This window comes from Pteronotus mesoamericanus, unplaced genomic scaffold (genome assembly GCF_021234165.1).
Source record: "Pteronotus mesoamericanus isolate MK-2021 breed Mesoamerican mustached bat unplaced genomic scaffold, CSHL_Meso_final scaffold_165, whole genome shotgun sequence".
NCBI lineage: Eukaryota > Metazoa > Chordata > Mammalia > Chiroptera > Mormoopidae > Pteronotus > Pteronotus mesoamericanus.
Window position 1 is genome coordinate 9,843,575 of NW_026555307.1, and position 13,382 is coordinate 9,856,956.

The 13,382-nt window shown below is 57.8% G+C and overlaps 1 protein-coding gene across 1 annotated transcript; it reads right to left on the reverse strand.

The window, feature by feature from the left end:
* Positions 1-1,287: 1,287 nt before the first annotated feature.
* On the reverse strand, positions 1,288-12,111 carry CAPN12 (calpain 12). Its single transcript, XM_054588906.1, has 21 exons — positions 11,875-12,111; positions 11,316-11,385; positions 11,026-11,144; positions 10,703-10,836; positions 9,805-9,973; positions 8,937-9,011; positions 8,780-8,865; positions 8,631-8,705; positions 7,880-8,043; positions 7,566-7,798; positions 7,075-7,086; positions 6,651-6,859; positions 6,381-6,423; positions 6,238-6,297; positions 5,704-5,761; positions 5,252-5,322; positions 5,089-5,151; positions 4,348-4,426; positions 1,563-1,679; positions 1,408-1,466; positions 1,288-1,314 (listed from the first exon to the last, which is right to left on the reverse strand). Exons 1-21 carry the CDS (start codon positions 12,109-12,111, stop codon positions 1,288-1,290), a joined length of 2,160 nt encoding a protein of 719 aa, XP_054444881.1.
* Between the last annotated feature and the right edge of the window lie 1,271 nt (positions 12,112-13,382).

Here is a 13,382-nt window from a genome sequence, read left to right on the forward strand (position 1 = left end):
GCAAAACAGGTCCCCTCTGAGCCCTAAGAATACCTGCCACACCCTGCCCCTTCCTTTGCTCCTGAGGTCCCTTCAAGGCCTCCCACATCCAGGCCAAAGCCCTGCGTGGCCCTATGTGCCTTTTCCAGGAACTGCTCATGCCTGCGATGGGCCCAGCAGAGGGCACCACAGCTACCCAATAGGAAAGAGGACCCCACCCTGCTCCCTTCACCCCTTTCCCCTCCTCTCTGATTTTTGGGTGGGGGTGGGGGGTGCAGCTCAATGCCCCCCTTTTCTGCAGCAGAGGAGTGCGATCAGGCAGACCAGCCTTTTGCCCCTGCCCCAACCAGCTCCCACCTTGCTTTGCCTGGACCTACGTCTCAGATTTTCTAAGGACCAAACCAAAAAAACAAAACAAAAATCGCAAAAAAAGCTATAAAAAAAATTTAAAACTTTCAGAGAATTACTATTTACTTTATTAACTTACGGATTTATTATATAAATGTATATTCACCTAGCAACAACACATCTTTGCCACCTCTTGCTCTCATAATGAAGACATAGCTGATTTGCTCCCTCCCCCTGTCCCGTACTGATTTCTTTCTGTTGTCTGTCGTAGGGCATGGGTCTCTGGGGACCCTCCTGAAGTGGAGGGTGGGCTGCTGGCCTGGCTACCTGTTAGTTGGTGGTTTTATTCCCGCCCCCACTCCCCTTTTCTTTTGGTTTATTCTGATTGGTAATTTTTTTTTTCTCGGTTTCTGGATAAACCACCCTTCTGGGGACAGGATAATAAAACATGTAATATTTTTAAGAAGGAGTCTACAGTGTCCTCTCTTTCTCCTATCTCTGCTCTCCGCTTCTTAACAGAGCTGTAATAGAGCACCTCTTTCCAGAGGAGGTAGGGCCTGGGGGTGCCACAGTCCCTGTTCCCACAGGTGTGTAAAATGAAAGTGTTCCTGGGGGCCCGGTTAGGACCAGGCCCTGTTCAGAGTATGCAATATTGACTAACTCATGTAGCCTGGCCAAGAAGAATGTTCTATCGTCCCTGTTTTACAGGTGAGGAAAGCAAAGCACAGACGTGCAGTGACTTGCCCATTGTCACTCAGCTAGTGAATGGTGGGGCCAGAAATAACTCCAGGCGGGCCGGCTCCCGAGGCCATGCCTGGACCACTGCCTAATGTCGGGGAAGGCTGGTTTTGCTCAGAGCCCTGCCGCTGTGGAATAAACCCTGGTCCAGGCTGACAGGCAGAGAGACGGGGCTCCCAGCAGCTCTCCTGCCTCCAGCAACAGGCACTCCTGTGCCAAGTCCTAGGCAAAGGTGGCCACCTCCATCCACTGGACGAAAAAAGACAACAGGTTGAGGCGGGGGTCTCCTGGGACTGCTGCCTGCGCTGCCCTGTGCCACCTCTCCCTCCAGCCTGAGCTTACCTGTCTGTGGGTCAGGCATACGACCCCCTCACCCCCATCCAGGTGCCTGCTGCAGTGGCCTGTGCAGAGAGAGGCGGGTGAGCAGTACCGCCCCAGTCCCCCTGCTGTGGGAGACACCCTCCCTGTGTCCCACCCATGCCAGGGGTGGCACTCACGGAAGATGTAGGTAAGCTGGGCCGCACAGGACACAAAGTGCTCGAAGTCCACACGCAGACGGCTGTCCCGGTAGCGACTAGTAAGGGCCTGGGTCAGCTGGTTGTTGAGGTGGAAGCCTAGGAAGAGGTCGCCTCTGAGCCTGGGCTGCCAAGAACCCCACCTCAGGGCGGTGCCCCACCCTGATTCTCTGGGGAGACACAGATACCACAGGGGCTTGTTCCTACCTCTTAAATTGCAGCTCTCCCTCAACCCAGCTGTGTGTGGCCATGGGCCTCAGTTTCCTCATCTGTCAAGTGGGGACTATAGCAGCCTTGACTCTATAAGGTTATGTGAAGATGTTCTGTGTAAAGCTTAGGACACTGTCTGGCATGTAGAAACTATGTCAGTGTTATTCCTTTAAACCGCAGGATTCTGCTAGTGGACCCCAGGGAATATTTCTGTGCAAAACATTCTTGTCCCATATGGAGTCAGTTTCTTTATACTCCACATTAGGGGTGAGTTTTAAAGTTTAGAAAACATCTCTGATGAGGAATCTCAACAGGCTTCTTAAAGCTGCAAAAGCTGGTTCTTCCATGTTACAGGCAACCCTCTGAGACTCAAGGTTGCAGGGTGACTCTCCTCTGGGTCTCACAGAGCCAGATAAACACAGTTCCAAGATAATTTCATGGGCCTCTGCTGCCTCCTAAAGCCCATCTTCCCACGCCTTCCCCCCACAACCCCGCAACCCCCCGCCCCCACATTCATTTAACAATTATCCTGTGCCATCACATTTCTGTGCCCAAAAGTCTAGGGTGGGGTGGGGGCTGCCACCTCATCCTGACAGGTAGGAGCTCTGGCCTTCATCTGCCCTCAGGGTGGAGGTGGGGTCGGGGAGGGAACCAAGAGCCCCTCAGCTGCCCACTCTGGAATTCTTGTTTTTCTCATGGGAACTGTCAGCTTCCTCTGACCACTTTCACAGGTCCTACGTCCTGTGGTGCCTGGTGTGTGGCATCCTGCCCAGGGTCCCCTCGTACTAGTGAAGTCCTTCACCTAATTTACTGGGCCCTAGTGACCATGACCTTGTTACCCGCCCAACGGCTCCATTGTCTCAAGCACATGGCGGCCCTCACAGACCAAACCTCGCCTCCCACTCTTCCTCCTCTTCCAGTTGGACCTCTGACCTCTTGCCCCCTTTGCACGTACTGTCCCCTCTGCCCAGAATAGCCGCATTGAGCATCTCCTCCGCTCTCAAAGCTCTCTGGGCCTCAGCCACCCCGCAGTGGCCACTCTGGACTGTCACTGTCATTGGTAGCTCAGGCTGCCCCTGGACTGAAGCTGCAGGGGGTCAAGAAAGCATTTGTGGTCACCAGTAGATCCCCAACATCAGCCCGCCCAGGCCCTCAAGCAGAGCAGGTGTTCAGGGAATGCTTGTGGAGCAAAGAAGGTGCTGGATTGGAGCAGGTTGTTTCTGCTGCCCATCCCGCCCGCCCTGAGACTGCCCACCTGGGCCTGGGCCTTGGCACTTGCTTCCTCCTGGTCCCCTCCCTGGCATTCCCTCCTCCAGACACAGCCGTTGCTTCAGCCCCATGCACCCTGATCTCGGCCTTGCCCCCCTCTCTCCTCTCATACATATTTTAAAATTTTAAAAAGAGTCAAAGTCCTTATGACGCCTCGTGGTGCTCCTGTCTCCCCCCACCACCACCATCACCAGTCTTTCCTCTGACCACCTCCTTCCCACTTGGCTTCAGCCACCCTGGCCCTCTGTCCTCATCTCTATCACAGGGCCCCTCCTTTCACTCGGCTCCCTCCCCACCAGCCTCCTCGGGGCGCAGGCTCACACGTCAGGGCCTTTGTACTGGCTATTCCCTCTGGAACACCCCTGGCCCCCTGTCCCCAAGGCTCGCTCCTCCGGTCCCCAGTCAAACCTCAGCGAGGCCTTGCCTGACCGCCTGGCTCACCCGCCCCGCCCCTGCATGCCCTCGCACCCTGGCCTGCTTTCTTCTTTTGCCCTAGTGCTGATCACCGTCTGACCAAGGTGTTTTATTTGTTGTTTGTACCTCCCAGAATGGCAGCCCCTCAGGAGCACTTGATCAGTTTTCTCTTGTCTAGAACACCAGGCATGTACCAGGCGCTCAGAGATACTGAATGAACAGTACAAATTTGCATCTTCCCCTTCTCTCTTGCCTCTGCTTCTGACGGGACTCTGTTTCTCACTGTCCCACGTCTCCCCATCTTCTCTCTGACTCCATCCCCTCCCCTCGGTCTTGGGCTCCTTGCTTTACTTGCAGGTCCCTGGAACTTCGACCTCCCCATGTCTCACCCATCACTCCACTTGGGGTAGATGAGGATCTGGGCATTCCTGTCATTCCCGCTCCCAGCCCCCACCACACAAGGAGGAAGGCCGCACTCTTGCAGCCATCCTGTGTTGGAGCCACTTTACAGAGGGAAATGGAGGCTCAACGAGGTGGACTCACGTGCCCAGGGCCCCCAAGGAGTAAGTCAGTAGTTAGGACTCCAACCCCATCTCAGGGGAATCCAGGACACACTGCCACAGTGCCTGGGATGCCCCGGTCTCCCACACCCTCCCCAGCCCACCCGCCTCCCACACCCTCCCTTTCTCACACAGAGGACTCTCCCCATAGGCCTCTCAGGGTCACACAATCCCTGCCAAGAGCTGGCAACAAGCTAAGATGTCAGCTTTCGATGTCGCCAGCTGAGTGGGCTGCTGGAACTCTTAAGAGGCTGGGGCCAGAGCGGGAGCTGGTCCTGCCCCCACGACCCACCCCAGGACCTCTGTCTGTATACCTGCAGCATTCAGCGCCAGCCTCAGCTCGTGGGAGTTCATGGTTCCAGAGGCATCCTGGTCGAACTTGTCAAATATGGCCTAGGTGGGGAAGCATAGGTCAGTCCCACCCGCAGGCCCTTAAGCTCCCTGAAGAGTGCTGAAAGGGGGCCTCAGAGGCCAGGCAGCCTGGGCTCCCAGCCCGGCTCCCTTTCTTCCTGGCCCTGTGCCCTGGGGAAGCAGCTCCAGCACTTGGGGCCTCTGTTTCCCAGTCTGTGAAATGGGCTCAATAGCAACAGCATTAACAAGGTTGTTGGGAGGACATGTTAAGACTACCCACAAGGGCCTAGTGAGGGCTCAATAAATGGTGGCTTATCACCATTATTAGTATAGAGGGGCCTGAGACTCTTTTCTTTTTACATGGGTTTTGGGGTGGGGGGCAGGGGGAGGATCACCACCTCCCATTTCTAGACAAGTGAAGTCAACTCCAGGGGGAGGCTGCCAGCCTGAGGTCACACAGCCAGAAAGGGGCTGAGCTGTGTGCTGAAATGCAGAGCCAGGAGCCTGTACTGAGCTGGTTGGTACCCCTAGAGGGACCACAGAGGGGATGGGACTGGGACATACCAGCCAGATCCCTCCAAGTTGGTGTGGTGTGGTCCAGTCCCCCTTCTCCCCTGGGGCTCTCCTAGCCCACCGAGCACCTCTGTCCCTATTTAGTCCCTTTCCCTCCAGGAGAAAGTGGCTCCACCCAAGGCCCGCCTTACCTGCCACTTTCGAAGGTAGCCCCAGAGCTCCTGGAGGTGGTGCAGGGCCAGGCTTCGGCCATGCTGGAGACAGGATGTCCGGTTAAAGTCAACGTCCCCAGAAGGCAAGCAGCGGCCCCAACATCCCCATCCTCCCTGCCCAGGCACAGCCCCCATTGTATACCCCAAAACACCGCAGCAGCTGCTCACAGGTCCTCAGCCCGATCTCTCTGGGAATCCAGGTGTGGGCCCTAGCTACAGGAAACACACAAAAACCCCGAGCTCCCCACGGACTGGCCATCACTGAGTGCTAGAGAGCACGGCATCCCATGTTGTAGAAACTGAGGCGCAGAAAGCCAAAGGGCTGCTGGCAACTATCAGAGCTGGGATTTGAACCCAGGCAAGGGGGTTCTGAGTGCTAGCAGCAGCCACACTAACTGCCTCTCACTTGGAGGAAGGGGGCTCATGTGTGGCTATGGCCTTGGCCATAGGTCTTGCCACAGGACCCAAGTGTGAGGAAATGCCATCAAGACTAAGTGCAGGGTTCCTGTGGCCTGATTCCCAGCAGCATCGTGTATCCACACACACAGCTGCCCCACCCCCGGCCCCCTGAGGTCCCCTCTAGTCCCCACTCACCAGGCTCCAGGGCGATGCTTAATAAGGTCTGGAGCTGAGGGGCACCGAGCTCCTCCTCCTGGTCAGGGAGAGAGCAGGTTGTGAGGGCATTCAATGAGGGGGTTTGCGGCCAGCCCGAACAGCGTGCTGGGTAGTGCTGGGTAGTGCTGGGGGCACAGCAAAGATGGAGTGAACCCAAGCCTGCCCCCTGGCCCCTGGCCCCGTCCTGGGAAGGTGGTCAGGGCTGCAACGGGGAATCCCTGGGCTGCGGGAGCCCAGAGCGGACATGCGGCTGACCGGCCTGGTCAGGAGAGCCTTCTTCAGAGGGGCACATTGGAAAGATGAGGGCTTAGGGCAGGGGGTGGGCATGAAGGGAGAGAACTCTCAGGCAGAGGTGCAGACTGAGCAAAGGCCCTGAGGCAGGAAAGAGCTGTGAGCATTTTTGAGAGAAGGTCATGAGATGTAAGCGCAGAGACGGGAAAATTAGACATTCAGGGCAACGGAGATGTTCAAGGAGAAAGGCGGCCCCCTCTTAGCCCTGTCGCCCCTCTTCACCTCTCCTGCCAGCTCCTGAAACAGCTGCTCCAACCCCAGCTCCAGGGGACTGTTAGGGGCCTGCAGGATGGGAGGAGTTTAGTCGTGGCCAAGAGGGTCCCCACCTCTGCCCTGTCGTGCTCCGTCCCGAAGCAGTCCCTCACCGTGAGAGCATGCACATCGGCGCTGATCACGTCGTCGATCTCCCTGCAAATTACAGACCGGAAAGTGGGGGAGGGGCTGCTCACCCCGCGCCTGCGGCTGGGGGTGGACAGGGTCACAGCAGAGAAATCGGGTGGGGTCTAGGCAGGATGCTGGGACCCTGGGCTGATCCTGGGGGGCTGCGGATTCCGAAGGTGGGTCAGCACCGCCCCCCACCCCTTAGGGCAGCGGGTCTGGGGATCCCGAGGGCAGGTCTGAGGGCCTGGGCTCACACGGCGGTGTGGCGGTGCTCGGAGAAGACACGCAGTGTGAAGTCGGCCTCGTCGCCAGCCCGGGCGGCACTGGGCACTACCAGGTAGTGGCCGGGGCGCAAGCGGCAGCGGCGGCTCACGTCGCGACGGGCGCAGAAGGGCGAACGGTCAGCGCACAACAGGCCCCGCAGGTGCGCGCGACTGTGCGGGGAGTCCCAGATGCCCAGCAGCTGGGGAGCCGGAACGGCGTGACCATGACCACCCAAGTTCACCCCACTCGGCCGCCTACCCACTGCACCCTTCCAGACCGCCCCAGACGAACCGACGTGATCACCCATCATGCCAAGCGAGACCCAGGCCATCCCTGCCCCACTGCGGGTTGTCAGAAGCCCTGGGGCTGGTTCAGGCATAGAGTCTGGGATCTGGGATCCCATTAGAGACCCACCTGCTCTGGGATCTGTAAGAAGGAAAAACAAGGGGAGTGGGGGAAGGGACCCTTAGAGCCTCAGGGTTCCTTCCCTGCCTCCCCTACACCCCTCCCTCTTATTCTCATTCCACCCTCATTGAGGCTCTGGCCCTCAGTCCCTGTCCAAGCCCCTCTGATCCCTCCTGAGCCCCTCCCAGACCCCTTCCTCTCATCTGTGCTTTCTCTGCTCCTTGTCCTCTCCATGGACCTCAGGCCCCACCGCTTCTTCTAACTCCTTCCTGACCCTTCTGACCCCCAGCCTTTCTCTGTGGCCCCCCGAGACTCTTTGACTTTCCCTGACCCCGCCCCCCGCCCCGATTCCCTCAGCATTTGCTAGAGCCCAACCCCCAGCCCCTGCCCCTGCCCTCAGCCTCTCCAGCTCCTCTTGGCCTTCTGGGATCTCCCCTTGGCCCCCTGCCCCTCCACGCCTCCCTGCTCCCTGTTGCCTGTCCTCAGCCCAGAGGTCCCACCTGGAACACGTGGAAGCCCACAGTGAGGTAAGTGAGGCCCTGGGCCCTCAGGCACCGCCGGTTGCGCTGGATGAGTGACAGGAGGACAGTGCACTTGGGGATGCGGCCCCGTCGAGCAGGGCCCCGAGCCCCTGCTGGGCCCCAGCACCCCCAGGGCCCTTCGTCCCCCTCGTCCTCCTCCTCATCAGGCTCCAGCAGCGTCAGCCGGAACTGGGGGTTGGTCCAAAAGGTTTCTAGTGGAGGAGAAAGAAATGGGGTTACTTGGCCCGCCACAGTGCCCTTGCTTGCCTCTGAGAGTCCCCTCCAGGTCTCACCGGCAGCAGGCTGGCTCCCACCCGAGTTGAAGCCTCGCACCCAGCGGCCTTGGAAGATATGGATGTGCCAGCCCCCTCCAGCCGGGCTGGGGCCCAGCACCTCAGGGCTCAGCGAGCAGATCTGGACGGTGTCAAAGTGGTGGAGGAAGTCCTGCAGCTCCATCCTGGACGGTAGCCTGCAGTTAGACCCTGCCCAGGTCCCAAATCACATGGCCCCCCAAATTCTCAAGTATTGCCAAATACCCTTCAGTCCACCAAACAGAATGACCCCTAAATCTCTGAGCCCTCCAGCTCTTCCAGATTTCTCCAAGTCCTCAGAAATGCTCCCAAAAAGCCAAGATCCACAAACTCCCCTCAAACATTGTCAAATTGTTTTCTGCTCCCAAATATCAAGACCCTCAGACTCTCAATTACCAACAAATATCCAATAGCCCCTCAATAGCGCCAAAGCTCAAGAAATGCCCCAGGTGTCACCAAGCTCCCTCAATTGTCCTAAATGTTATCCATCACCCTTCAACCCCCCCGCAGAGATCACTATGCCTCCAAACCCCCTAATATTACTATTAATTCTTCCTCAACTCCCTCAGATAGAACCCACCTCAAAATTACCACTCATATGGACAGTTTCTCCTCATTAGGACCCATCCCCATGAACTTTTGCCACGTCCCTTCAAGCAGGATTTGTCCCCTCCCTGTACCCCACTGGCTACGGTCCCTCCCCGGAGCGGGACTGGGATCCCATCCTACTCACCAGAACTCTCCATCCTCCTTCTTCACCAGCAGGGCATCTCGCCACTCAGTGGGGAGCACGTCCCAGCGTGGGCAGCTAGAGAAGCCTGGGGTGTGAGGGGCGGGTGGGTGGGGCCAAGGCCCTCAACCACTACCCCAGACCCATCTCACCTGTCGCTCCAGGCCCCGGTCCACTCCACGCGGCCCCACGGGTTCCGCAGCCTCAGCAGCCGCACCTTGGTGAAGCCCAGTGACACCTGAGAGTGGCAGCATCAGTGGGGTCGGCGCCTGGACAGCCCCTGCCCGCCCACCCGTGGGGGCTGCTCACCTTGTGCGTGCCTGTGACTGAATACGCGTGTCCCTTCACCAGCCCATCTTCTGTACGGTACTCGCCCTGATCACTCTGGGCAGAGGACAGGGAGAGGACGGTGAGGCCATGCTGAGGGACAGGAGGGTGGCTGTTTCGCTCTGTCCCCCAACCTCCTGCCACCAAAGCAGGAGTCAACCAGAGCACCCAACTGAATGACACAGGACTCCGAGCGGGGGTGGGAGTTGGTCTGTGAAGGTAAGAGAGGAAGCAGGGAGGGGGATGTGGAGACAAAAGACAAAAGGTAGACAGAAAGGAGAGCGACAGAGACCTAGAGACAACGAAAGATACAGAACAGAGGGAGACGGAAAGAGGCAATGAAACACAAAAGGTGAAGCGAGTAACTGAGTCCAGGGTTAAGTAAATGAATGAATGAATAAGTTAGACTGACACTGAATGAATGAGTATGTAATAGGGTCACATATGAACATATGACCCAAACTGAGCCCATTAAAATCAACCCTGGACTTTTGCTGAGATTCTCAGGAAGAGGTAGTTTTCTTTTTTACCTCTGGGGTGGTGAGAGGTAACTGCAGGGGAGGGGGGCTCCATTGTGTCCTTGAGGGGAAAAAGCCTTCCTGACAGGCTAACCCAGAAACAGGAACAGAAAAACACATTCACAACGTCTGCCGAGCACCTGGATCCAGATGTGCCTGAAGCTCATTAGTTATGAAAGCAAAGAAATATCCTTCTGACTTGCTCATGTTTGATTTGTGAGAGAGAATAAGCCAACAGTGAAATGAAGGAGGACATGTGACGTCTCCCCCGCAGCTGTGACCGTGCACTGGCACTGTGGGGGGGGGGGTCTCCACGGGAGTCCAACTCTCACCAGGGCGGTGGCACCCACGAGCGACTCCTTGGCCAGGGCGTGGCACAGGGCCACGAAGAGGCCTGGAGTGTCTTGCCTCAGGTAGAACACCTCGCCCACGCCGCCTGTGAAGTCCACGAAAGCCTCATTCATGTGGCCTCCTCGCATCACCTCATAGGAGCCATGGAGCCTGTGGGAGCAAGTCTGGTATGGGGGTGTCTGAGGCAGGTACAAGCATCTCAGGATTTGGGGACCTCTGTCCCAGAGTGTGGGGTCCCAGGGCCTGTTCCCAAAATTTGCACGCTCTTGAGGTGGGGAACTGCGGCACACTCTGGAAGCTTTTGGTCCCTGGGCCACCAAGACCACATGATTTGGGGGTCTCAGGAGAGCTCTGTCAGAATTCGTGGCACCCTGGGGGCTGCATCTGATACTCGGAGTCTCTGGAGATAGATGTCTGCCATGAGGGTGGTCCCCGTGGGGCTTTTGGGTCCACAGGATGGGGAAAAACAAAGATTTGAGGGCCCTAGCTCTTACACCCAACATTTTGGGGGTGCTTTGGGCTTCTCAATGGATCAAGAGAGGTAATCTGAGATTACAGATTCCCTAAGGGGATAAATGTTAGGTTTCATGGCTCTAGGGCCTGACAAGAGATTTCAGGCCCTTTAAGGATTCTGGGTGTTTGAGAGGTCTCTAAGACGGTTTTTTGTGATGCTTTGGTGGAGGAAGGTGTCTACAATTTGGAGGGCCTCAGAGGACGGTGTGGCATTAGGGTCCCAGGGGCTGTGACTTGGTTTGGGATCCTTAGCTGGGTGTCTAGAAGACCTCAGAAGTCGAGGGTCTCCGGGGATCCCATGTGGCTGGGGTCTGTCTGCTGGCTGGGACTTGGGGTTGCAGCTGGGGGAGGCGTTGGGGTCCTTACTTGGCATAGGCCTTTTCCAGAAGGGGGGCCCAGAACTCGTTCCGCTGCTCCGAGCGCAGGAACATCAGCTTCCCCTCACGCACAGGCAGCTTGTCGTCCACCACAACATCCACCCAGTGGCCAAACTGCCAGAGCTGGTGGGGGAAGCGGCAGGGCCCTGGCTTGGCCTCCAGCCTTCAACCCCCAACCCGTCCTGGGCCCCAGCCTCTGACCCCTGGCCTTGCTGTACCTGTCTAAAATTCCAGCCCCAAGGGAACGGTATCAACTATGAATTCATGTCACCTGGGGGAAACTGAGGCATGACCAGAAGAGCCAAGCTTTACCTGGAAGTGGAAGATGCCAGCATAGCCGTCTTGGAAACTCTGTCCAGGGGGCACCACTCGGCACAGGAGTCGGGGGTAGAGAGTGAGGGAAGCGGCAGCCGCAAGGAACCAGCAGTTACCTTGGAGGAAAGAAGGAGACTAAGGCCCAGGGAGAGGAGAGAATGAGGGGGAGGCTGAAGAGTAGGGAGGCGAGCCAGTGGGTGGGGAGGGGGACACTGAGGGCAGAGGTGTTAGGGTCCCAACTGCAACTTGCAGGATGTGGGGGCTCTAGATGGGTTCAGTGGTCTCACCCAGACTCCCCTGACACACGTCTGTCCGGCTCATGTCCTCACAGATGAACTGGGGCTCAGCACAAAACTCCTGGGGGGTGATGGGGATTTCAGCCTCAGCCAAGAAGGGGAGGGAAGGAGCAACTGGGAGGTCAGACGCCTGGGTCTTCTCCTGCCCTCACTGCTCCAGAGTAATGGGCGCCTCCAACACGGTGAGAGGCTCATAAAGCCTGTGGGCAGGCGGCAGGTTTCCCTGGACCTTCCTGAACCCAGGAAGGCTGAGCCTGCTCTGAGCTGGTCCCCCACAGTGACTCCTCCTCCCTCAGACCCAGGAGCCCAGGCCCCCGGCCCCTCCTCCCTCGGACCCAGGAGCCCAGGCCCCCGGCCCCTCCTCCCTCGGACCCAGGAGCCCAGACCCCCGGCCCCTCCTCCCTCGGACCCAGGAGCCCAGACCCCCGGCCCCTCCTCCCTCGGACCCAGGAGCCCAGGCCCCCGGCCCCTCCTCCCTCGGACCCAGGAGCCCAGGCCCCCGGCCCCTCCTCCCTCGGACCCAGGAGCCCAGGCCCCAGCCAAACTTTACATGGGGTCTCATCCATTTCACCCCTTTGGCCTTCTCTGAGTCTGGCCCCAGCTGGTCATAGCCTAGGGCATCAGGGCCAGCAGGGAAGTAGGGATCACGAAACAGGATCCCCTCATCCAGGCAGGCTGCTCGGATTGCCTCATAGTTCTGGCCTCTAAAAGGCTTCGGGTCCCCTGCTCCAGGTCCTGCCTCTTCATCTACCAGCTGGATGGTGACCTTCCTGCTGCCACACGCCATCTGAACACTCTGGACTCACAGGCTGGCCCTGGGCCCTTTAACCACCTGAGTCATGGGGGTGGAGCTTCCCCTCCTTCTGAGCCCCGGTGGGGGTCTTTAGGCAGTGAGAAGCCTTCCCTCATTAATACTAATTGATGGTTTGGGGTGCAGGAGAGCATGGACGCCTCTTCAGTGGTTTCCTGCCCAGGGCGTGGGGCCTTCAATTGTGGCCAGGGTAGCAGCTTAATGGGCTTGGCCAGCAGAAGGAGAGAAGGAGGGCAGAGCTGAGGCAGGACCAGCTGCCACTGTGGGGGTTCCTAGAAGATCAGTGTGAGGGGTACGTTTCCGCAACCTTGTCCCAGCGTGTCTCCCTTTGTGGGCCTGGGAGGGCAGTGTGTCTGCTGCTGTGCCTCTCTCCTTCTTTCCATCCGGCGTTCGCTCTCTCTGCCTGCCATTGTATCTCTCTTCAACATGTCAGCCTCACTCTGCCCATCTCTCTCATCTTCTCTTTCTCTGCTTTTGGCTTGCTTGTCTTTGTCTGTATCTCCTGTGTCTCTGTTTCTCACTGCGCCTTTCTATCTTGTCCATGCCTCACTGCCTGTCCCTCTCCATCCTTCTCTCTATCCTTGTAACTCCTCAGCCATCCATGGCGGGACCCTGAGCCACCTGGATCGCCTCCCCAACAAGGCAGACGTCAGCCCAGTTGCCCCAGGCAGGGCTGATCATGGAAGGGCTGCTCTGGGCTGGGAGCTGGGCCCACCGGTCACCTTGACACCCTGCACTGCCTGCACACAGCTCAGGGTCTGGGGGAGCAGCATTTCCCCGAAGGATGCTGGGGCCATTTGGACGAAATGGGAGAAATAGCTTCTGAGAGACCAGAAATTCACCAGTTTTTGTCCCAGCAGAACTTCCACCCTCAGCGCAGGCAGAAGCCCTGGCAGAACCTTGTCACCTCTGTGGCATCCAGATGTGCCTCAGCTTTCTGGCATCTTCCCCTCCAAATGCACCGACAAAGATTATAAAACAGGCTTTCTTCTTGTAGAATTGTCAAGACCATCCCCACCTAAGTGAGGCAGGTGACAGTGAAGGTTAGGAGCCAGAGGGCCTGGATTTGAATGCCAACTCTGCCACTTGGGTAAGGCACTTAACCTCTCTGTGCCTCGGTTTCCTCATCTTTATAATACAGGTAATAATAGGACCTACCTCGGAGCATCGCTGTGAGGAGCAAATGGGCTAATATGTGGGACACGCTCAGAGCAGTGCCTGACACAGAGTAGGTGCCCAATAAACAA